Source organism: Trachypithecus francoisi, unplaced genomic scaffold (assembly GCF_009764315.1).
Source record: "Trachypithecus francoisi isolate TF-2019V2 unplaced genomic scaffold, Tfra_2.0 Lachesis_group0, whole genome shotgun sequence".
In the NCBI taxonomy this organism is placed as follows: Eukaryota; Metazoa; Chordata; class Mammalia; order Primates; family Cercopithecidae; genus Trachypithecus; species Trachypithecus francoisi.
The window spans coordinates 135,629,290-135,650,790 of NW_022681453.1; the positions used below are offsets into that span (position 1 = coordinate 135,629,290).

The 21,501-nt window shown below is 48.4% G+C and overlaps 1 protein-coding gene across 1 annotated transcript; it reads left to right on the top strand.

Annotated features, from left to right (window-relative positions):
- Nucleotides 1–1,280: 1,280 nt before the first annotated feature.
- SLC22A13 (solute carrier family 22 member 13) lies at nucleotides 1,281–18,533 on the top strand. The gene is given in 12 exon segments (XM_033212051.1): nucleotides 1,281–1,419; nucleotides 7,061–7,593; nucleotides 15,052–15,155; nucleotides 15,410–15,564; nucleotides 15,795–15,963; nucleotides 16,176–16,271; nucleotides 16,273–16,294; nucleotides 16,376–16,470; nucleotides 16,680–16,894; nucleotides 17,067–17,175; nucleotides 17,694–17,909; nucleotides 18,155–18,533. Coding segments are annotated over 11 exon segments (1,653 nt in total). The 5' UTR covers nucleotides 1,281–1,419; nucleotides 7,061–7,215; the 3' UTR covers nucleotides 18,249–18,533.
- The last annotated feature ends 2,968 nt before the right edge of the window (nucleotides 18,534–21,501 follow it).

Here is a 21,501-nt window from a genome sequence, read left to right on the forward strand (position 1 = left end):
CTGACTACCTCTGCCTTTTTGTTGATGTTTTTAATACTGATGGCATGTAAAGTGATCTGCTATTGATACAGTTGGACTAACACTTGTTATAGTTTTCTATTTGTTACCCTTGTTCCTCAAACTTATTTTTGTCTTCTACTCTTTTTCTGCCTTTTGTAGTTTTAATTGAGAATTTTATATGATTTTATTTTCTCCCCTTTCTTAGCATACCAATTTTACTTCCTTTTTTATCTTTGTTTAGTAGTTGACTAGAGTTTGCAATGTATATTTCTAACTAATTTAAGTCTTTTTTCAAATAACACTATACTGTTTCACAGGTAGTACCAATACAAAATAATCCTGTTTCCTCCCTCTCATCCTTTATATTATTGCTGTCATTCATTTCAGTTACACGTAAGCATATATGTTATATATGTGTGTGTATATATATATACACACAAGCAAAGTTAATCTAATTTGCTGCTGTTATTTTGAAGAAAATGTTATCTTTTAGGTCAATTATGTTTAAGTAAAATAAACTTTTTTTTTTTTTTAACCGTCACTTATTTCTTCTCTGATACTCTTCATTTCTATATGTACTTCCGAGTTTCTGACCTATGTAATTTTCCTACTCTCTGAAGATCTTCTTTTAACATTTCTTGCAAGGCAGGTCTACTTGTAACAAATTCCCCCAGTTTTTGTTTGCCTGAGAAAGTCTCTATTTCTCTACCATTTTGGGGGGATAATTACGCAGGATACAGGATTCTAAGTTGGTGGGGCTTTTTTCTCTGAGCACTTTAATATTTCACTCCACTTTCTTCTTGCTTATGTGGTTTCTGAGAAGCTGATGTAATTCTTTTTTTTTTTTTTTTTTTTTGAGACGGAGTCTTGCTCTTTCGCCCGGGCTGGAGTGCAGTGGCCGGATCTCAGCTCACTGCAAGCTCCGCCTCCCGGGTTTACGCCATTCTCCTGCCTCAGCCTCCCGAGTAGCCGGGACTACAGGCGCCCGCCACCTCGCCCGGCTAGTTTTTTGTATTTTTAGTAGAGACGGGGTTTCACCGTGTTAGCCAGGATGGTCTCGATCTCCTGACCTCGTGATCCGCCCGTCTCGGCCTCCCAAAGTGCTGGGATTACAGGCTTGAGCCACCGCGCCCGGCCTTTTTTTTTTTTTTTTTTGAGACAGAGTCTCACTCTGTTGCCCGGCTGGAGTGTAGTGGCGTGCTCTCGGCTCACTGCAACCTCTGCCTCCCAGGTTCAAGCAGTTCTGCCTCATCCTCCCGAGTAGCTGGGACTACAGGCACGTGCCACCATGCCTGGCTAATTTTTTGTATATTTAGTATAGATGGGATTTCACTATGTTAATCAGGATGGTCTCGATCTCCTGACCTTGTGATCCGCCCGCCTCAGCCTCCCAAAGATGTAATTCTTACTCCTCTACAGGTAAGGTGTGTTTTTTCCCTCTAGCTTTTTCAGGAGTTTTCTTTATCTTTTATTTTCTGTAGTTTGAAAATGAGATGCCTAGGTGTAGTTTTTTGGCATTTATTCTACTTGGTGTTCTCTGAGCTTCCTGGGTCTGTGGTTTGGTGACCAACATTAATTTGGGGAAATCCTCAATCATTATTATTTCAAATATTTCATTTGTTCCTTTTTCTTTCTTCTCCTAGAATTCCCATTGCACATGTTATACCTTTCGTAGTTTTTCTTTAGTTCTTGGTTATTCTCTGTTTTTCACCTTTCAGTTTTTGTTCTTGTTGCTTTTCAGTTTTGGCAGTTTTTATGCGATTTCCTCAAGCTCAGAGATTCTCTCCTCAGGCATGTCCAGTCTACCAATAGGCCCATCAAAGGCATTCTTCATTTCTGTTGCAGTGTTTTTGATCCCTAGCATTTCTATTTGGTTCTTTCTTAGAATGTTCATCTCTCTGCTTACATTGCCCATCTGTTCTTGTATGCTGTCTACTTTCCATTAGAGCCCTTAGCATCTTTGGGGTGTGTGTGTGTGTGTGTGTGTGTGTGTTTTGTCCATAGTTCCTGGCCCATAACTCCCATAAACCCTTGTTACAGTAAACAGAATCTCTCTTTCTTACCTTCTCCAGTCTCCTTTTCTCTGCCCAAGGCAGGACCCTAATCTGATTGTGGGTCATAAAAGGCCCTCATTCCAGAGGGGGGACCTGCCCTGTATCCTGGAGGAAGGAATCCTACACAGAGTGGCCCAAAAGAATCTGAACAGACAGCGCTTGCTGGGTTTAGATCATACCCTTTTTGTACAATCACATTTTGACATGGTTGTCCATGCTTCTATTCATATCATGCCTATTGAATGAAGTCTCCACAAAAAAGCCCAAGAGGACAGGACTGGGGGCTTCTAGGGAGCTGAACACATGGAGGGTGACAGGGAAGGTGAACAATAATTCATCCATATGCAGGAAGCTAGGTGCAGTAGCACACACTTGTAATCCCAGCGACCTCAGGAAGCAGAGGTGGGAGGATCGTTGGAGCCCAGGAGTATGAAGCTGCAATGAACTATGATTGTGCACTGCACTCCAGCCTGGGCAAAACAGCAAGACCCTGTCTTAAAAAAAAATCCACATGCTGGGGGGGTAGTGCACCCCAATTCCACAGGGACAGAAGTTCCTGTGCTTGGGACTCTTTCAGACCTCACCCTATGTATCTCTTCATCTAGTTGTTTATTTCTATCCTTTTAAATATTGTTTATAATAAATTGGTAAACATAAGCATTTTCTTGAGTTCTGTGAGCTGCTCTAGCAAATTAACCCAAAGAGGTGTCGGGGAACCCCACCTTAAGTGGCTCTGTCAGAAGTTCCAGAGTCCCAGACTTGTGACTGGTATCTGAAAGTGGGAACACCAGTCTTGGAGACCTAGCCCTCAACCTGTGGGGTCTGATGCTATCTGCAAGTAGATAGTGTTGGAATTGAATTGGAAGAAACCCAGCTGGTGTTGGCTACAGAATTAATTGCTTCCTAGCTGGTGGGGAGAAATTCCCACATATTTGTAGGTCACAGAAGTCTCCATTTTTGATTATTTTGTTGGTGTGAGAGCAGAGGAAAAATAGAGTTTTTCCTAAGAGCATGTCAATCATCGTTGCTTTAAATTCCCAGTCTGGTAATTCCAACATGAATAACTCTTCTTAGATCTGTCAAAGAAGTGAAGTCACAGGGCAAAACACTGCTAGATTTAAGTCTGGTTCTGATCTCTGCTCTGTCTCTGCAAACTGTGTTTTTGCCTTTTAGTATGCCTTGTAATCTGTTGTTGAAAGCTAGACATGATGTGTACTGGGTAAAGGGAATTACAGTAAATAGGTCTTTAATGGCCGGGCGCGGTGGCTCAAGCCTGTAATCCCAGCACTTTGGGAGGCCGAGACGGGCGGATCACAAGGTCAGGAGATCGAGACCATCCTGGCTAACATGGTGAAACCCCGTCTCTACTAAAAAATACAAAAAAAAAAACTAGCCAGGCGAGGTGGCGGGCGCCTGTAGTCCCAGCTACTCGGGAGGCTGAGGCAGGAGAATGGTGTAAACCCGGGAGGCGGAGCTTGCAGTGAGCTGAGATCCGGCCACTGCACTCCAGCCTGGGCGACAGAGCGAGACTCTGTCTCAACAACAACAAAAAACAAACAAACAAAAAAAAATAGGCCTTTAATGATGTGGTAAATTGTGGGGAGAGGGAAAGCAGTCTATGGTCCTGTGACTAGGTCTCGGTCTTTTAGTGAGCCTGTGTCTCTGCACTGTGAGCATTACAAGTGCTTCTCAGTCTCCCACCCTCTCTTTAAATTGCAAATTTGAAAAAGATTTGAGACATCATCTAGTCCATCCCTGCAGGGGATCTTTGAGGAATAATACTTCCCTCTCCCTCCACCCCACACACGGACACCTCCCTCTGCTCCCTGGACATGGTTGCCAGTGATCTTCCTGATACTTCCCATATGGAGAGTGTACAAAAAATTAGCCAGGCATGGTGGCAGGGACCTGCAATCCCAGCTAATCGGGAGGCTGAAGCAGGAGAATCGCTTGAACCCAGGGGGCAGAGATTGCAGTGAGACGAGATTGCACCGTTGCACTCCAGTCCGGGCGACAGTGCGAGACTCTGTCTCAAAAAAAAAAAAAAAAAAACCAGAACACTCTGGCTTGTTTCAAATGGTTACTTGCCTTTCCCTGCTGGAAGCATAAGAGAATTTTTCTCTGATATTCACTGTGTGAACCCAATAGAGCTCTTGGAAGTAAAAGCCACAGAAATATGGAGGCCTTTCTCTGGAGTTCTTAACTCTCAAAGTAATCTACATTGCGTCTCCAGCAATTTGTCAGTTAAAGTTCAGGTTTTCTTATCCTGGTACTGGTTCCTGCAGAGGTTTCTTGTGGATTTCTGGTCCAGTAAATTGTAATTCTCTTTTTTTTGAGACGAAGTCTCAGTCTGCTGCCCAGGCTGGAGTGCAGTGTTGCAATCTTAGCTCACAGCAACCTCTGCCTCCCAGGTTCAAACGATTCTTGAACCTCAGCCTCCTCCTGAGTAGCTGGGATTACAGGTATGCATCACCACGCCCAGCTAATTTTTGTATTTTTAGTAGAGACAGGGTTTCCCCATGTTGCCAGGCTGGTCTCGAGCTCCTGACCTCAAGTGATCTTACCCGCTCAGCCTCACAAAGTCCTGGGATTGCAGGCATGAGCCACCGCGCCTGGCCTAAATTGTAATTCTCTGTATTCACCTGTGTGTCTCTAACTTTTGGGGCAGTCTTTTGCCTTGTGACTTCACTTCACTGACAATCTAAGAAGAGTTATTCATTTTTCAGTTTGTTCAACATTTTACTTGTTAAAAAGGAGTGGCAACTTCCAAGCTCCTTATGTGCCAGACCAGAAACCAGAAGTCTTACCACAACTTTTTATTTAATAGAATCATTAAATTGCAAATTTGAAAAAGATTTGAGACGTCATCTAGTCCATCCCTGCAGGGGATCTTTGAGGAATACTTCCCTCTCCCTCCAGCCCACACACGGACACCTCCCTCTGCTCCCTGGACATGGTTGCCAGTGATCTTCCTGATACTTCCCATATGGAGAGTGTATTCATTCCACTTAAAACTGCTCGGCTGGTTAGAAAACTCTTGTTACACCCCTCTTTGGTCTTAGCTGTGGCCTTGAATGAAGGCAGGTACAAAGAGGAAAATGAGGAAGACAGCTTCAAAGAGGATACCTGGTCATGGGCCTTGAAGCATTACAGAGAGCCTTTGGCAGTCTTTACAGGATATGGTGGGGAGGAAGGGAGGACAAAGTTAAGGGGAGAAAGAAGTAAAGCAAAACATTAGGATTTGGGGAACGTAGAGGTAACGTGAGACCAGTGACATTCAGTGCCTCAGTTCCAAGGTTTGGGGATCATCGTTCAGCTGGAGACTGACTCTAGGAAGGTCTTTGATCAGGCCTCACTCTTGTCAGGAGTCTGCTAATCATTCTTTCTTTCTCTGCTTTAGAACTGTACACCAAGAAGTGGAAGAATCTTTAGAGACCATCCTTTACCCGGATGGGGCAATTGAGGGCCAGAGCCAGGAAGGAACAGATTCTCAGGGTGAATCACTGGCAGAGCTCACGTTTCCTACCTCCCAGCTCTAGCTTCCTTGGTTGCTTGGAGCCAAACAAAGCAAAAATTCCTTTTCTGACTGGAGTGAGGAGATGATGAGGGCAGAGGACAAGGCTTGTCTCCACCTCAGTTCTTCCCCATAAGGGGAATACCAGAGTAGGCAGTGGTGACTGGTAGCAACTGTTTATTCAATAGAGACAATGAGAATAAGAACACTCAAGGAAGCTAAGTGAAGGAAAAAAGAGCCGGGGACAGTGGGGATCCTGGCGGGAGAGCTTGGGGTGGGGCAAAGAGCAAAGCATGCTCCCTGAGCAGCATGTCAGGCCTTGCTTCTGCCCTCCACTGTCTGCCCTGTCTTGACCTGTACTGCAGGCTGACTGATTAACAGGCTACCAGCAGCTGTGCCAGTCAGGCAGCCAGGGCTGCCCTACACAACATTGCTTCCTCGCATTCCCTCCAGTGATGTTCCTCTGCTTATCCCTTAAAACAGTTCAAAATTCAGAACATGAAAATGCTCTCTTATGCATACACAAGCAGACATGTATATGTGTATGCACCTGGTGTGTGTGTGGGCTGTGGTGGAGGCATACTTTGTCCTGTGTTCATTGTCACTGAGATTGCTCAGGAAGGCTGGGCTACTTGCATTTGTTTTCATCTTTAGAGTGTGTTAATGGTTTCCTTCTTCATGAAAGCAGAGCTCAAAATGCAACTCTGTCGTTGCTCTGCATTCTTGGTTTGTCTTTGGTGTTGAAAAGGCAGTGCACTTGTGCTTTTGGTGGGGCTCCTGGTCTGCATGCTGCCTCCTAGGATTGGCAGGTATTGCATATCACCACATAGCAGACACCCACAGGAGAGAAAAATCATCAGGATCAAGAGGCCAGAGTGGGCTGCTGGCAAAGTTTATCTGCAGGCTAGGTGCTTGCTGCTGTCCTGCTTATCCATGCTGCCTAGTGTGGGCTGTCCCTAGAAGGGAATTATGTGTCCGTCTGAGTGCTGCAACTGCTGTCAGCGTTTTACTGTAGTGGTTTTACCTCTGCCTGTTGATTGACCCATCTACTTGTTTCATTTGAGTTGAGTGTGAATTGTTTAGGATGTTGCAATTAGAGGTGGTACGGGCTGGAGTGGACTATTTATTTTTCTATTTTTTAAAATTTTAATTTAAGTTCTGGGATACATGTGCTGAACGTGCAGGCTTGTTACATAGGTATACATGTGCCATGGTGGTTTGTTGTACCCATCAACCCATCATCTAGGTTTTAAGCCCTACATGCATTAGATATTTGTCCTAATGCTCTCCCTCTCCTTGTCCCCCACCCCCTGACAGGCCCCAGTGTGTGATGTTCCCCTCCCTGTGTCCATGTGTTCTCATTGTTCAACTCCCACTTATGAGTGAGAACATGTGGTGTTTGGTTTTCTGTTCCTGTGTTAATTTGCTGAGGATAATGGTTTCCAGCTTCATCCATGTGGACTATTTTTTCATCATACTCTACCCTTCCCAGGTCACACAGGGGGCTGAGGAGTGACAGGTGGAGCAGGGCAAGGCTGGATTAAACATTAATGCAGCTATCACCACTGCCCAGAGGAGCAAGTTCCCAGAGCCAAGCTGCAGAGCTACCCTAGTATCCCCAGGCTGAGGAGGTGGTAAGTGGCAGACATGGCTCAATTTGTCCAGGTCCTGGCTGAAATAGGTGACTTTGGTCACTTCCAGATACAACTATTGATACTGCTGTGTGTTCTCAACTTTCTGTCTCCCTTCTACTTTTTTGCCCATGTCTTCATGGTCCTAGATGAGCCCCACCACTGTGCAGTGGCCTGGGTGAAGAACCACACTTTCAACCTGAGTGCTGCTGAACAGCTGGCACTGAGCGTGCCCCTGGACACTGCAGGCCACCCAGAGCCCTGCCTCATGTTCCGGCCACCCGCCGCCAGTGCCAGCCTGCAGGATATCCTCAGCCACCACTTCAGTGAGACGCAGCCTTGTGATATGGGCTGGGAATATCCTGAGAACAGGCTCCCATCCCTAAAGAATGAGGTAGGCTTTTCCTTTTGCTGGTCTCTCCACCAGTTGTGGGTCTGTCGGGTCTTGTGCCTGACTCTTCACCCTCAGTCACTGGCTCTGTATCTGCCCCATGCCCATATGGTCAACCATGGGCACATATGTTTTTCATTTTGTCAATCTCATTTTCCTCTTTGTCCTCTGCCTATTGACCCAACTGCCTGTCATCTTCTCTGCCCAGTCTGTCTGCCCATCTGCCCATTTTTGCCCATCCTTTGGTTGTCCCTCTCTTTCCTTGTCTCTCTGGCTATCTACCCAGTTGGTGTCCTCTCCTGTTTTCCCGTCTCTGTGCCTTTCTCTCTACCCAGTGTTCTCATCTGTCTGTCCAGTTCTCTTTGTCTTTCAGTCTGTCCCTGCATGTCTGCCTACGTTCCTGTTTTCCTAACTCTCTAATGCCATCACTTTCCCTGTCCATTTCACGACCTTCCTGCTTGCTGGGCTTCAAACCTTTCCATTTTTCTCTCTAGATCTCTGCCAGCCTGCCTTTGGGATGCTGGAGAACATCCAGGACTCTAGGACTTGTCCAGTGGATAACTGAGCATTCATTCTTGCTAACTTCCTTCTTTTAGGAGAGATGCAGGCAGAAAACTTCCCACCCTAGCCACCTCTGAGCAAGAGGGGCCCTGTGAAAGCATCCAGTCCCACTCTGTTGCTTCCCAGATGGTGGGGCTGAGGCACAGAATGAGGAGATGGCTTAGCCAGGGCAACGCAGTGAGTTAATCATGGAGCTGGGGCTCTCATGCCAGACACCTGCTGTCTAGATTCCCACAGGAGTGGGAGGCAGCACAGATAGTTCAGAAACCTGAGGGGCATGGGTGCTTGAGGGGATCCGTATCATTCTCATCTTCTTTATGGTGGAAAATCTGGGATTAAACATTCACTTCTCCCCCAACCCATGGCTGAAAAAGTATTTATTTTTAGAGGTTTTCAGAGGCCAATGTGTTAACCAAAGTTTAACTTTCACTTTTTAATATGTGACCATAAAACTGCTCCCAGAAGCCTGATAGCCTGCGGATATGTCCTGCCTGTCCTTCTCCCGACTCTCCCCCACTCCACCCCACTCCACCCCACAGGGAGCTCTGGGGAGCCTATGCATGCTCCCAGGCTCTGGGACTGGTCAGCCTAGCCCCTTCTGACGCTTACTGTCCTCTCCATCATCTCCCCAGCATCACGTCCATGGCCAGTCCCAGCTTCACCAGCCCTAACGTGTTGTGGTATGCCTATATGTGTTAAACTCTCTGCCCGCCTGGCCAAATATCATCATTCTCAAAGCCCAGAAACCCTTCCAGATTGCTCACAGACTACTCTAGGCCTTGTTCACACCCCATGCTGGACTCTTCATGCAACCATAGTCAGCCAAAGCCCCCTGAGAATTAACTGTGCAGGGAAGTCAGAGGGGAAAGGTACCTTATTTCTCTAGTGGTCAGGAAAGGTCTGGGCTCCTTGCGGAGGAATAAAGGGCTGGGTGGGTCCTAAGGCCCAGAATTTGCTTCCTTCTGTTTGGGAGGAATGGGCAGGCAACTTTCTGAAGGAGGTGATATGTGTGAACTAGGCACCAGGATACTAGAAAAATGTTGCTAGAGAAGAGGGGAAGGCCTTTGCAGGCAGAGAATAAGAATAGCACAGAAAAGGCCTGGCAGCAGGAAGCAGGCAGGATGTCTGGGGAGCAGTGGGTGTGCCTGCAATGGGGTCAGGGTGGAGGGGCAGGAGTATAGAATTAGATGGATGTTTTCAAGGATTTGGGACCTCTTTTCTTTGGTTATTGTTTGACACACCTGAAAAGAATGCGTACGCAAAGAATTATCATGTGAGAAAGGATTAGTTGACACTAAGGTAATAATTAGGATTTGCAGAAGGTGGAAAAAAGTTACCTAAACATTTTTAGCAATTGGGAACTGCAACCAAAATAAGCCGATAACATCCCTGTTAACACTTAGGAAGAGCCTTCATTCATGACATCTGGTAAACTAGAGAGCCTCCATTGGCTGTTGGAAGGCTCCTCAAATGCAAAACAGAAACAAGGGGAGTCCCTTGACTGGTTCCCGTGTTCTTAAGTGTTCTCCCCACTCCTTCTCCAACCTCAGCTCCTTGATGAAGCAGACCTGCGTAACCTGAAAGAGTGTGTTATCATTCCGTAGACATCTGTCTTATAGATACCATCACCCTCACATTTCTTCTACATGCTGGGTCTTCAGCTGCATTCTGGGAACACCATGTCACACACTCTTAAGCTGCACATTTATGCTAAGCTTATGAGAGAATGACAGGAAAGACTTTTTTTTTCAGATTATGAACTCACTCCATTTAGTGTATTTCAAAAGGTGCAATACTTCTCTTCATTTATCAGTGAAAGAAGTTGGAAATTAACTTTGAAAAATAAATCAGCAAGTAGCACATTTTCTCAAAAGTCACAGTCACATGTATAGTGCAAGAAATGAGGAAGGGCAAGACAGACTCTACCCACATTCTTGAGTTTCATCAAACACCCAAGGGTGGAGAGAAAAGGCAGCTTTCAGAAAGGACTGTGTTATGGAACAAGGCGGGGGGGAATGTGTTTTCTAAACTAGATCTAGGAAGTGGAATGTGGAATCATTCTGTCCTCCTCCCCTTAAGGACTGTCCACTGGTGAATACATTTTTTAAAAGACTCAAAAATAAACTCCTCACACACAAACACCTGCAAAAAACAAACAAACAAACACAAGAAAAAAAAAAAAAAGAACAGCACTAAGATGTCCCACATTACTCTTGAGGGGAACCAAGGAGCAGCTTAACAATTGGCATTAGTGTGCTAGAGAGTCATCACAAACATGCCTTGCTTTTATGCAAACAAAAAAATTTTTTGAAGCAACAAAACAAACGAGTACTGATCACTTTTCTGACAATAAACAATGACTTAAGTAACTAGTATTGGGATGGGGAAGGGGAACCATACCTATGAGCCTTGTTTTGCAAGAGTATATGTTGGTAGGATTAGGCATTTGGCATTATTGCAGAGAATAAACTTCAATTTTTTTTTTTGAGATAGGATCTTGCTCTGTCACCCAGGCTGGAGTACAGTGGTGAGATCTGAGCTCACTGCAACCTCTGCCTCCTGGGTTCAAGTGATTCTCCTACCTCAGCTTCCCAAGTAACTGGGATTACAGGCATGCACCACCACACCCGGCTAAGTTTTGTATTTTTAGTAGGGATGGGGTTTTGCCCTGTTGGCCAGGGTGGTCTTGAACTCCTGACCTCAGGTGATCCACCCACCTCAGCCTCGCAAAGTGCTGGGATTACAGGCGTGAACCACCATGCCCGCCCTAATTTTTAATCCTTATTTTGACTTAAACCTTACTTTTACTGTGATGGCGACACAAGCTGAGCTGAAAGGGCTCCGGAGAGCTGTTCATAGCAGCACACGCCTGAGGCTCTTCTTTGGCGCTGGAGGCTTGAGTAACTGCATTCTTTAGGCCCTTCTCTGTGAGTGCAGAATGCTCTGCATACTCAACAGCCTTCCAGTCTGAGGCCAGTCTGGAGTGATAGGCTTCCATTTTTTGTTCTTGGCAAGTTTCACAAGAGTAGAGGGATCATCTCTGAGATGAATTTGGGCCTTGACAAGCGAGAAAGGAATCGTTGGACAGTGGTGAGTTAGAACAGGCATCCACTTTTCTTTCACATTTTTGAATGAGGACAGAGATACCACTGAAAAACTGACTAGAAAAACATCTGTTTGTGGATACTTAGCGATTGTAATCTTTTATAACCCTCTTGCCCAAAAGCGTCGAAAAGTCCAAGAGCATCTGACTCTCCACCAACCATAACCATGACTGCATAGTTGTTAGAAGTAGTTGGTATATTTTCAGATGTAAATTTGTTTGTTATATAGGATATCGGTAGATCTGTTTTACCAATGGCATCATTGCTCACAACAGCACACTTAATGATCTGCATTGCTGAAATAGTTTTGTATTTACTTTAAATATTTCAAACTCGATGTTGACCTCAGCCTCTCCCTGGGGCATGGCGGCACTCAGGACCTCTCTCCTAGACAGTGCTGGCATTGTGGTGGACCTTGGGCCTCTTGCCCTACCCTATCATGCTGTCCTCACCCCTACTCTTCCAAAGACTATGAGTCCCAAGGAAATGTACGCTTTGTGCCCTGAACCACATGATAATCCCAAGCTTAGTTCCAGAGTGCAGTCGGCTTGGTGTGAGATCTTCTATCTCTGGTTTTCATCCATGAGGAAGGTTCTGCCCATTGACCCAGAAGACTCTCTCTGAGCTGACACCTAAGCTTCCTTATTATAAATGGTGAGTTCATATTTAAACTTAAATGCAAACAATACTAATTTGAAAAGAAGAAAGTATTTTCCATATAGGCTGTGTGCTCTTGAAGGTCAGAATGTTTCTCCTTTCAACCTACATTTCCTGCGTGTCCATCCTTGGTAAAAGAAAAAAAAATGGGCTGGGTGCAGTGGCTCGTGCCTGTAATCCCAACACTTTGGGAGGCTGAGGCAGGAGGATCACTTGAGCCCAGGAGTTCGAGACTAGCCTGGGCAATATAGTGAGACCTCATCTCTACAAAAAATAAAATAATCAGCCAGACATGATGGCACATGCCTATAGTCTCAGCTACTCCAGAGGCTGAAGTGGGATGATCATTTGAGCTGGTAGTGAGCCATATTCATGCCACTGCACTCCAGCCTAGGGAGATGATTTCTCAAAAAAAAAAAAAAAAAAAAGAAGAGAAAAATGACTCCCCTGTCTACATGGACCTTGGAATGGGAAGGTGGGAAGACCATCAGTGAATAGCAACAATCATGTGATCTGTTCTGGGACCAAAGAAGTAGGAATGGGAGGGAAGGGGAAGCGGAGAGAACAACCATTTCTGGGTTCTGGAGGCTTGAAAATGCCTGGCATATTTAGGAATGCTGACATAGCAAAAGAGGCTGGGAAATAGGCAACAGCTAGCTCTTCAAGGGCCTTAGATATAGTGCTAAGGAATTTGGGCTTTCTCCTAGAGACCAAAGGGAGCTGTTGAAGGTTTTAGAATAGGGGAGGGATCCAGGCTGGGGAGTGCTCCAAGAAATGAGGGTGGGATTCTGCAGACCACCATGGCAGACTGCAGAACCATCCACTGTGGGAGTTAGGGCTGAGGAGGATGACTGGCATCCCAAGTTGGAACCCTCTTCATCTCTACCACCTGCAACATGATAACACCATGAGAGCTTGGGCACATCTCGGCGCCTCTCCAAGCCTCAGCCTCTGCTGCTGCACAGAGGGAGTGATAAGCCATTATTGGGTTAGAATGAGGATTTAATGCCATAGCAGGTATATAAACTGAAGAGAGGTAGTGAATGGTGGCTGTTGACCAGGGTGCCAGCCTTAGAAGACTCCGTGGCTTGGCGCTCATGCCCAGAGAGCACTTCACCCCCTTGTGTCTGAGCTGTCTGCCACCAGCTGAGAGCTCTGTGAGCACAGAGGCCAAAGCACAGCCTCACCCTAGATAACAGGTGCTGAGAGCTTCCTGTGACACAGCCACTGAGCTAACCATGTTACAAGTGTTAGTTCCTTTCACTGTATCAGGTCATACTATGTAGCATATTTTATTCACATTTTGTAAGTGGGAAATCAAGACACAGACAGATGGGCTAACAGGGTTAAGGTCACACAAAGCCACTCAATTCTGACTCCTGAGCCTGGCAACAGGAAGCCTTTATTACTAGTTATTTTAAATGCCATCTTACTAAAAGGCAATCTGTGGCTGCTAGACAAAAACTAAACAGGATAGAACTGGCTGGAGCAACAATTTCAAGTCCCCTGTCCTTCTCCACTTCATTCCCAGGAACAGTTCATCACTTGATACATGTTGAAAGTTCTTGAAAATTAATAGCTGTCCTTGAGAACAGAAGTATGAGCACAACAGTAACTCCTGGACTGGTTAATTTCTTGCCAAAAGGTATTTAACCGATGGTGATTGGTTAATTAGTTAGCTGTAGGCATTAGTTTATTTCTTCATTTATTCATTCATTCAGCAGACATCCTCTTAGCCTTCACTCAGATTCATTCCCTGTCTAGGGCAAGAGAGATGTCTCAACCCCACCAGCTGCTATCCAGCTGTGGGACCGAAGGTTAGCTGCTTAACATTTCCTTTCTCGGGAAGATGATAAGTGAAGGATTATTATTAGAATTCTGTGAGATCATGCATGTAAAGCATTTAGCAAGCACCTAGCACAGGGTGAGCGCTCAGTGGTTGCTGCTGGGAAGCTGGAGGAGAGCTCGCATGATGGTTCCCCAACAAACATTTGTGGAACTGAGCTGTGTGCAAGAGGCGTGGTGGGACTCCCTGAGGGGCCCACAACCTGGCGGGATGGGAGTCAGTCAAGTGAGTCAAGTGCACAACCTGGCGGGATGGGAGTCAGTCAAGTGAGTCAAGTGCACATACAGAGTGGTATGGACCTAAATATCTTCTCCTTTTGGTTTCTCAGGCTGTGAGATTCTCTCTATAGATCTTGGGTGGATTAGCATTCTCTGTGTCTCTCTCTGTCTCACACCTGCACATTCTCTCCCTCCCTCCCTCCCTATGACTGTACGTGTGTATGTGCGTGTGTTCCTCTCATATAATCGCCTTCCTCAAGGCATGTGTGAGGGCTTCTTAGGATTCTGATTGCCTGTTAATGGTGGGTATTTCAGGGGGATTTTGCAGCCAGGTAGAAAAACATAGAGAGGCCCAAATGTGTCCCAGGGGTGCCCTGGCTATGGGGAAGCAGCCCCATTTGTTAGGAAACAGCAATTAATGGTCTGTCACGGGGTCCCAAAATTTGCATCTTTAGTGTGTCAATAATTTTACACGGCATCTCCAGGCCAAAAGAAATACCTAACAGCTCTATGTATTAAGTCATTAAGTTCAAACAAGTGTTTATGTCCTAACAACTTAGTAGTTATTTTTTGGAATAAACACATACGTTGATGGAAAAAATATTTTAATTTTATTCTTAAACACAATAACTTACTGATAGGCTGTATACACTTACTGGGCATTGTACAACTTCTCAGTCCTTAAACACTGCCGCCCTCACTTTCTCTTTCACATTGATTTTCTGTGGCATTTGCTTTCACAAAAACTGCCAAAAGCACTTTCCTAGAGCTATGATGTCAGATTTCACATACATATGATGTCATTGGAAGGGAAGTAGCGTGGTCTGACGTTGAAAGTGTGAACTATCCTGAGCTAGTAGTTTGTGTGATGTCAGAGAGATGTCAACTTGTATTTCCCTTTAAAACCTGAAATGCCCTGCCATGCTCAGTGAGTTCACCATGGTGCCCTGGAATGCCTCAGTACACAGTTTGGGAACCATGAGCTCCTTCCCTGAAGGGTTTGTAGTGGGCCAGGTGGTGTAGGGCTTGCCCTCCGTGCAGCCCCTGGACTCACATCTGCCTGTGTCTCCTTCAGTTTAACCTGGTTTGTGATCGGAAGCATCTGAAGGACACCACACAGTCAGTGTTCATGGCTGGGCTCCTTGTTGGCACCCTCATGTTTGGGCCCCTCTGGGACTGGTAAGAAACTTGCCCTGCCCACTCCCTGCCTAGCAAGCTCGTCAGCTCTGGCACAGGCCCAAGTCCCCCTTATGCCCCTCACACTGGCCTTTAGGGCAAGGCCCTCTTCCCCCTACCCTCAAATGGGGCTCAGGGAAGGCCCGTGTCTCCTCCCTCAGAAAAAGACCCCAGGACAGGGCTGGACCCCCTTGCGGCCTTCTCCTCAGATGCCTTCCGGGAGGGACACTTCCCAGGGACCTGCCCTGTTTCCTCAGGATTGGCCGCAAGGCCACGATCCTGGCGCAGCTGCTCCTCTTCACCCTCATCGGCCTGGTCACAGCCTTTGTGCCCAGCTTTGAGCTCTACATGGCCCTGCAGTTTGCTGTGGCTACTGCCATCGCTGGATTTGCCTTCAGCAATGTCACCCTATGTGAGTGTCTGGTCCTTGGAGCCTTCAGTCACAGGGTAAGGCCCAGGGGTCTGGGAGGGCCATGGCCCCAAATGGCCTGTGGAGGTCTTGTCAGGTACCCCACATCTGAAGTGGTCACACTGGTGCTTCCTGTGTTGGCCCTGAGGCCCAGCCCCCACAGGGTGGCACCTGGGAGTAATGGGGAGTGAATGGCAGGGATTAGCCCTGTCTCAACCTCTCCATTCCCACAGTGATGGAGTGGGTGGGGCCCACATGGAGGACGCAGGCCGTGGTCCTGGCCCAGTGCACCTACTCCCTCGGGCAGAAATTGCTTGCGGGACTTGCCTATGGTTTCCGCAACTGGAGGCTCCTTCAGATCACTGGCACTGCACCTGGCTTACTGCTCTTCTTCTACTTCTGGTGAGGAAAATACATGCCAGGAGCAAGCCCCCCCAAGTTAGTTGTGTTGTGGTGGGATTGGAGTGCAGCGCCCATGTTCACGGGACAGTCAGAGGCGAGTCTGGGAGAGAAAGCCTGTCACAGCTGGGTGTGGGATTCAGTTTGCACTGGAACAAGCCAGAAAGCTCCCTAGGACTTCAGGCCCCAAGGTCATAGCTGTTGCTGACCCACAGGGCTCTGCCAGAATCTGCACGGTGGCTCCTGACCCATGAGAGGATGGACGAGGCGAAACAACTGATTCAGAGGGCAGCCTCGGTCAACAGGCGGAAACTCTCCGGAGCTCATGAACCAGGTACTTCCAGCAGGCCCAGGCCCAGAATCAGACCCACATGGACCTTCCTGCCTGGCCTCTCACTCTGCTTCTTCCTCCCAGCTGGTCCCAGAGAAGACAGGCCCCTCAGGGAATGCCTTGGATCTGTTCAGACACCCCCAGCTCCGGAAGGTGACCCTGATTATCTCCTGTGTCTGGTGAGTGCCCAGAGCCCAAGGACAGAACCACAGGGCTGCAGCCTCCCTGGTGTGTGTTGTCAGAGAGGTGGGCTCGTGGCTGTCTGGATGGGATGGTCTTTCCCTGGCTGTGCCAGTGTCCCCTGCTGTGACTGCTGACCAAGGCAGGCTCTCCCTCTGGGTGGTGTCTTGTCACCCAGCAGCGACAGGAGCCCTTCATTACCTTGTAGGTTTGTGGACAGTCTGGGGTACTACGGCCTGAGCCTCCAAGTGGGGGACTTTGGCCTGGACATCTATCTGACGCAGCTCATCTTTGGAGCTGTTGAGGTGCCTGCCCGCTGTTCCAGCATCTTCATGATGCAGAGGTTTGGCCGCAAGTGGAGCCAGTTGGGGACCTTGGTCTTGGGTGGCTTTATGTGTATCATCATCATCTTCATCCCAGCAGGTACCACCCCATTCCCCCTCAGCCACCGGCTGTCAGGGGCTAGACCAGTGGCCATTGTTCTGCTTCCAGGAGTAAAGACTTCCCTGGGGTTTGGGTACAGAAGGGGTGGGGAGCTTCAGTGGATGGGGCTGGCGGCAGGGCCCAGGTGATGGGACTGTCTACCCTCTGCCAGATCTGCCCGTGGTGGTCACCGTGCTGGCTGTGGTGGCGAAGATGGCCACAGCTGCCGCCTTCACCATCTCCTATGTGTACTCTGCCGAGCTTTTCCCCACCATCCTCCGGTAAGAGCTGCAGTGTGACTCCTGTTCCTCTGCTGCTGAGGCTCTGATTTGGCTGTCCCTCCTCGGCCCTCACCCCGTTCCACAAATAGCTGACAGGGCTGGCTCTGGGGCAGCAGTGCTGGGCGGGGTCCAGGACAACTAGAAGTCTAGACCAAGCCCCCAAGCTGTCCCCAGGATAATGGAGGACAGACAGGCAAGTAGGCCACACCCTGGCGGTCGGGACAGGAATATGGGACACATCTAAGAATGAATGGTCCCAGAGAAGGATGTCTTGGGGTGGGAGGGTGGTAAGGATGTACAGCCTCCTGACTTGAGAGTTGACAGATGAGCAGGGGTGTAGCAGGCAGAGAGCAGGAGCTGGAGGCAGGAGCAGGTAGCAGGAGCGCTGAATGGGGTGGGTGAGGCTGGAGACCCTGCAGACCTTTGGAGTCTGGGCTCTCCCGAGAAAATATACTGAGGTGAAGCTGAGGCCCAGAGTTGGGCCCAGGTATACTTAGCTTGCCCTGGTCTTCCCCCAGGCAAACAGGCTTGGGGCTGGTGGGCATCTTCTCACGGATCAGGGGCATCCTCGCACCACTAGTGATCCTGCTGGGAGAGTACCACGCTGCCCTCCCCATGCTCATCTACGGCAGCCTCCCCATTGTGGCCGGCCTGCTCTGCACCCTGCTGCCAGAGACGCGTGGCCAGGCCCTGAAAGATACCCTCCAGGACCTGGAGCTGGGGCCTCACCCACAGTGAGCTGCTTGCTTACTCTGAAACCACGACCTGGGTCTCACATTGGCCATGCACATTGTATGCCCAGGCCTCCACCTCATCACTTGTCCACTGTTGCCTAGAGGCTAATATGAGGTCCTCCAGAACCACAGACATCTGGCTGGCTTTAGTTCAGATTCCCCTTACCTTGAGGAGGGGGGTGGTGAGGGACACTGTCATGGGACCAATTCCTGGGCAGCCAATGACAGCCTTCTGTTCTCTCTAGGTCCGCCAAATCAGTGCCCTCAGAGAAGGAAACAGAAGCCACAGGAAGAACTTCCAGCCCAGGAGTGACCTTTGTGAGCAGTACATACTTCTGATTGAGGTCTCTAAGAGCTGGACTGTCAGCATCAGGGAGCTACCTAAACACCTCCTTGGATACGGCCAGGACCCACAGGGACACAGGGCAAGACCAGCCTTGCTTATGGAGGCAGCACACCACAACCTGGCCCACGTCTGTCACCTCCTGCTGAGCCCAATCCCGGAGGTATCTGGGACAGGACCTCTCGGCCTCCTTCGAGTTTCTCATCTCTGGAGCCCCGCCCCCAATACTCTGTCTGGGTTAGGATCTTGGGTATGTCTTGGGCTTAACTTGTCCTCTAACAGTCTTCACAGGGTATGGCTCTCTTGATCTCCTCAATCTAGAGTCCCCTGCCCTCAAAACACAGTGATGCTCAGAACAGAACACAAGGTAAGCCCTTTCCAAGTTGTGGGGACAGGAGGGGAGAGGAAACAAATGTGAAGTTGTAGACTCTACCCAGGCAGGTGGATGGAAAGGCTGTGGAAAAAGGGAAGGTTATGGTTCCTTCTAGGGGATGGACCAGATCCCTCTGGCTAAGGTATGGCCCCATAGGTCACTGGGTCGTACAGAGAGAAGATTTCAGCTCAGCCTAAATCAAAATTTCTACCGTGCATTCACTTCAAAGATCGCCCAACCCCCGCCCTACACTCAGCTCATGCCTAACCTATGTGTGGCTCAGGGACCAGCTTGGGGAAGGAGAGGAGGTTTGTTCTGCTCCCCCTCTTACCCCGCCTCCTCCTGCTCATGCTCAGCTGCTTCTGGACCTTCCAGGGCCCATGCAGGGTGAGGGAAAGGGCAGAGGTCTTTTCACCGAGCTGCTGCTGGTTGCAGTTCTTTCTGGTGCACATTGGCTAATGCCATTTGGCGCATTTTGTCAGGCTTCTGAAAGCTGCCTTTTCCACAGGGCATCTTCATGGGCTTCTCAGAGATCCTCTCAGGCCTTGGTATTGTTCCTTAGAATGAGCAATATGCTCCCAATGCACTCCTCTTGGGACCCTTCTCCAGCCCCACCCAGCATTGCTCCCACAACCTCTCCTACAGCTGGAAGCCCCGACCTTAGAAGATGACCTTCTTGGCTGGGTGTGGTGGTTCACACACTTTGGGAGTCTGAGACGGGCAGATTATCTCAGGTCAGGAATTTGAGACCAGCCTGGCCAGCATGGCAAAACCCTGTCTCTACTAAAAATACAAAAATTAGCCCGATGTGGTGGTGCATGCCTGTAATCCCAGCTACTCAGGAGGCTGAGGCAGGAGAATCACTTGAACCTTGGAGGCAGAGTTTGCAGTGAGCCGAAATCTCACCACTGCACTCCAGCCTGGGCAACAGAAAGAGACTCTATCTCAAAAAAAAAAGATGGCCTTCTTGGATGGGCGCCCATAAAGAGACCTCAAGCCAGACTACCTTCCTCAGCACCTCCTTAGCCCGCAAGAACACCATATATAATTGTGTCACCAAATGGTAGAAAAAGAGCTTGCCTGGCCACTGCCCCCGCCTTGCCCCAGCTAACCTCCCACTAGGGAGAAGGATCCAGTCTCTCTTCTCACAGGCGCCCCAGCCCCTCATGCTTGCTCACCTTCTCCTACATGGCTGGGTCGGGGTTGGGTGTAGGTGCCGGACCAGTTTCCTGTAAACCCAGCATGGAAGTGTCCAGCACCTCTCTTCCAAACACATGGATATTTCTCACTCACGGTTCTCAGCTTTCAAGTGCTGGACAGAAGCTCTATTTAGCTTCCTACTGTGTGCCCATTCATGGCGTCCTCTTGGGGAATACTAGCAAGTCCTTCTGGGCACAATATGTCTCCCAGGCTGAAACTGCCAAGGGATGGGGAAAACCAGATAGAAGTGGGGAAAGGGCCGTTTCCCAGCTAAAGGCAATTTCCTCCTCTAAGATGTGGACACTTGCTCCCTTTAAGACGGAATGATTGTCATTCCCAGGAAGAGATCGAAATGGCCAAGTCTGGCTAATTTTTGTATTTTTGGTAGAGATGGGGTTTCGCCATGTTGGCCAGGCTCCTGACCTCGTGATCCGCCCACCTCGGCCACCCAAAGTATTGGAATTACAGGCATGAGCCACTGCGCCTGGCCCCTGGAGACTTTTTCTTTTCTTTTGGGGAGGTTTATGGTTGGTTGGGGAGAAAGATTTTTTTTTTCTGTGTGTATTTAAAAGTGTCCTGTGGTTTGCTCTGATGAATGGGTAAGTGTCCTTTAGCAGTCACTGATGGGAGGTCAGCTGCTGAGGCCTCTGGGACCCCAAAGGAGAAGATATGCAGCCTGTTCTTGACTGTACTCTGAGAAGCACAACAGAAAAGGGGCCTTACTGGGCCAGGCAGTGGCCGGCACATATTGAACCACCATCCCCCAGAGGGTGTTACAGAACACAGAACAGCTCGGATCTGAGGGACCTGCTAGCAGTGGACCCATTACTCAGTGCTACGGTTAGCTTTGTGGGGTCAGTGGAGGACTCAGATTTCAGGCCTTGGGAGCGGGAGCCCTCCTACTCTGGGCCTCAGCCTTTCCATGTTAGAATGGATGATTTCATAATTCCCTTTACATGGATCCATGATAATTCTAATCTCGTGTGCTCTGGCTGGGGATGAAAGGCAAAGGGGCCCAGCAATCTGCCCCCAAGTTCAAAGAAGATAGGAGAGGCATGCCAACCTGCACCCAAACCCCAACAACCCCCAGCTCACTGCCAGACACAGAAAAAGGCTGTCTTCAAGCTTGGTCCTGGCTCATGCTCTCCTGGGCTGTGGCTCACTTGCTTACCTGTTCATGGGCCCACCGATCTGCCAGGGAGATCCCACATCCCGTGCCCTGCATGCTGGACCCAAAGATGCCACTTCTTCTGTAGCCATCAAACTGCTCTGCAGAACTTTGGGAGAAGTGCCATACATGAAGCGGAGAGGACATTGTGGTGTTAAACAAGGCAGCTGACCCAGTGTATGGGGGCAGAAAGCCCCCTGAGGACAGGCATCTAAGAACAGAACCAGAGACCAGGTGAAGAGAAGGTGGGCAGGGGGTGCAGAAGAGCTTTTGAGGTGATGACCAGCAGTGGGCAGGTGCTGTAGCTGGAAGGAATCCTGGGAGTTTGAGGAATCAGACACAGGTGGGGCTTGTGAGACCATAGCCTTAATTTTGGACTTTGTTTTGAGGACAATAAAGCCACTGCTTTTCTTTTTTCTTTAAGCAGGTCCATTAAGATTTGTATTTTTTTTAATTTTTAATTTTTCTTAGGGACAGAGATGCTATGTTGCCCAGGCGTGTCTGAAAC